Source organism: Harpegnathos saltator, unplaced genomic scaffold (genome assembly GCF_003227715.2).
Source record: "Harpegnathos saltator strain DR-91 unplaced genomic scaffold, Hsal_v8.6 scaffold19, whole genome shotgun sequence".
NCBI classification, from domain to species: Eukaryota; Metazoa; Arthropoda; class Insecta; order Hymenoptera; family Formicidae; genus Harpegnathos; species Harpegnathos saltator.
Genome location: NW_020229972.1, coordinates 416,004 through 419,365, shown reverse-complemented (window position 1 = coordinate 419,365; position 3,362 = coordinate 416,004). Strand labels below are relative to the sequence as shown.

Sequence of the window (3,362 nt, the reverse complement as noted above, 5' to 3'; positions counted from 1 at the left end):
AGTAACGTTAAACGACTAACGCGAGTGAACGCGCGCGCGCGACGCACACACACACGCACGCACACTCGCAGTGTCGCGGTCGACACCCTTCCTTCCGTTCTCTCTTTCTTTCGTTCTTTTTCTCTCCCCCTCTCTCGCATTCGCAGGAGAGAGAGAGAAAGAGAGAGCAGCATTGGTCCTTTTCGCGGCCATGAAGAAGTCAGCTCTCGTTCGTCTGCTCTTCCTTAAGCTTATCGGTAATATATTACAATAATAATTACATACATAATACTATTCGCGTATAATAAAATATCTGTTTAACGATCGCCGCCGTCGCACGCGCTCGCTGGCACGCGGACGGCGATATCTCTCTTCGTAGAAAAAGAGTCGATCCTGAAGAAGAGCTCCCGTCGTCGTCGGTCGACACACGTCGCATGCTCCTTCGTCACGAAAGCCGAGACGAGGCAGTCAGCCTTGGCGAGGTTCGCGCGGTGTGCGCGCGTCAAGGTCGCTCGAGGCAGTCCTTGGCGAAGCTGAAGAACCCCGGTGAGGCTGGACGCGCGCGAGGTGAATACACGTCTCGCGCGCACGATTGTACACAGCACACGCATACACACACACGCGCGTCTCCTGCGTCACCTGGCGCGCTTCCTCCTCGAGTACATGTAGTTTACATAGTTCGTTCCGCAGGGCCGGCGGCGGCGAGACTTTTGATTAAGTATTAGAGGACGCTGCAACAGCAATAGGTCTTCTTCTCCTTCTCGGGGCTGAAGTTCATCTCGCGCACAATCTCCGCGAACATCTCGTTGACGTTGGTGCGATTCTTGGCGGAAGCCTCGACGAACGGGCAGCCCCACAGCTGGGCGAGAGCGTTGCCCTCGGCGGTATCGACCTCGCGCTGGTGCTCAAGGTCGAGCTTGTTCGCCACTAGCAGCACCGGAACCCGCTCAGTGCCCTTGACGCGCGTGATCAGCTCCTTCATTGCCTTGATGTCCTGGAAGGTCTGGTGGTTCGTCAGGCTGTACACCACGACGAAGCCTTGGCCGTTCTTGATGTAAAGGTCGCGCATGCTAGCGAACTGCTCAGTGCCGGCGGTGTCGAGGATTTCGAGCACGCACGGCGAGTTATCCACCTCGATCTCCTTGCGATAGAAGTCCTCGATGGTGGGATCGTACTTCTCCATGAAGCACCCGGAGACAAATTGCACGGTGAGTGCGCTCTTACCCACCCCGCCCGAGCCGAGGACGACTACCTTGAACTCGCGCATCTCCGTCGCGACGTCGTGGCCGTCGTCGTCGTCGTCGTCGTCGTTGTTGTTGTTGTTGTCGTCGTCGTCGTCGTCGTCGTCGTCGTCCTCCTCCTCCTCCTCCTCCTCCTTCTCGTCCCCGTGATCGCCGTGGTAGTCGTTGCCGACTCCGCCACGCCGCCTGCGCCGCGACGTGTCCAGGACACCAGGGTGCGGAGAGAGAAAGAGAGAGAGAGAGTGAGTAAGTGAGGGGGGAGAGAGAGAGAGCACACGCACGCACTTACACGCACGGGACACACAGCCACGCACAGGACGCACAATCGCGGAGGCAGACGGCGGGTCGTTGGACCACACGCGATTATCGCGTTCTCTTGCTGACACTCGTCGCTATAAGCACTAACAGCAGCCTCAGCAGTTCGTCTTCCGTCCTCCTCCTCGCCGTCGCCGACGTCGTCGTCGTCGTCGTTGTCGTCGTCGTCGTCGTCGACGTCGTCCTCCTCCTCCTCCTCGCCGTCGTCAACCTCGTCCACCTTTTCCTTCTCTTCGTGCTTGTTGTCGTTGCGATCGGCGAGAGACGTCGCAGCACCGCTCGTTCCCCGAAGGCCTCGCCTTCCGCTTCGTCTTCGTGTTGTCGCGACGACACGAATCGCCCGGCCCGTATCGTGCTGGCGGCGGCGAACAAAGGCATCGGACGCTGACAGGGAGGCGAGATTTACCTGGTCGGTCTCACCGTTAGCCAGATAGAAGGACTGGCCGATATCAGGCGGAAAGAACCGTCGCACTGCGTGTTGCTGGCTGCCGCCCTGAGCGCTCGATGACGATGACTACGGCGATACGACAGCGGTGCTGCTGACTACGCCAGGAGTACATGACGAAACACGACGCACGCACTCAGCGCTGCGAAAATGCCAGCACACACATATACACTACACGACGGCGACCCGAGCTCGAGAACACTACGTCTCTCTCTCTCTCTCTCTCTCTATCTATCTATATCTCTCTCTCTCTCTCTCTCTCTCTCTCTCGTCTTGTCTCTTCGTCCCCTGTCGTGCCTGCCTGACTGTGCTTGTACCTCTCTATCTCCTCTTCTTCCTGCCTAGCCGCTGCCCCTCACTGCTTCTCGTCATGATCTGACGTGCGCAACGACGCCATCTTATCGTAACTCCGCTTCGCTCTACTCAGCTCAGCTCCGCTCAGCTCGGCTCGGCTTCTGTCTCTTTTTTCTCCCTCTTTCTCTCTTGTTCGTCTGCTTCGTCGTAAACGTCGCGATCGAGACGAGACCATCAACTATGCGTGACTGTGCGCTGCTGACTGACACGCTGCGCGTGCGCCGTTCGCGACGGTCGCGCATAGCACCCTCTCTAGGCTCGATTTTGGAAACGAGCGCGCTTCTCTCCAGATTATCGCACTTTTCCGAGTGGAGTGAGTGTATCTCGGCTCGCACAAGTGTGAGAGAGAGAGAGAAAAGTGACGAGTTGTGGGGAAAGTGCAAACGGTGCGGCTGAGAGGAGCACGTTCGGTAAGTTTCGGTTTTAAGGCGCGTTTGCAACGCCACCGTTGCTAATCACGGATTCGCTCACGCCAAGGCCGCGTTGCGAAACGGATTGAAATACGAAGGAAATTCTGTGACAGAGTTTCATGAACACGGGCAAACGCAAGCTAGTGCGAAAATGGACATCGATTCATCGATTATTTAGTTCATCATTAAACAAACAAATTAACGACAAATTTAGAAATCTTTAAAAAATCTTTAACAGATTATTTTTTTACAGTCTAAGAGTTATCGACTACAAGTCGAAAATTGTTTTTTGTCGATTATTTAATTTATTATTAAACAAAAGAGTTAACGAACAGGTTAAGGAATTTGCAATAAATTAATATTTAAATAGATTAATAAATTATTCTTTTTGCAGTCCAAGGCTCATATTCTGAACTCTCTTTAGCGCCGTGGTCTACAATGGCCGTAAGCAGTAAGAAGTAAGCGTGAACAGTCAAGCGTAGTCTACAATGACAGTAAGCAATAAGAAGTAAGCGTAAGGAATAAATCAATCACAGTCGATTATGACAAAAATAATCAACTGTAGTTGGTCCATTTCTTACTGTTCACGCTTACTTTTTACTGCTTGCGGCCATTGTA

At 53.9% G+C, this 3,362-nt stretch overlaps 1 protein-coding gene across 1 annotated transcript; it reads right to left on the bottom strand.

The window, feature by feature from the left end:
- Positions 1 to 298: 298 nt before the first annotated feature.
- Positions 299 to 2,549, bottom strand: Rap2l (Ras-associated protein 2-like). The gene has a single exon (XM_011149097.3). The coding sequence runs from the start codon at positions 1,244 to 1,246 to the stop codon at positions 701 to 703; it is 546 nt and encodes a 181-aa protein (XP_011147399.1). The 5' UTR covers positions 1,247 to 2,549; the 3' UTR covers positions 299 to 700.
- Between the last annotated feature and the right edge of the window lie 813 nt (positions 2,550 to 3,362).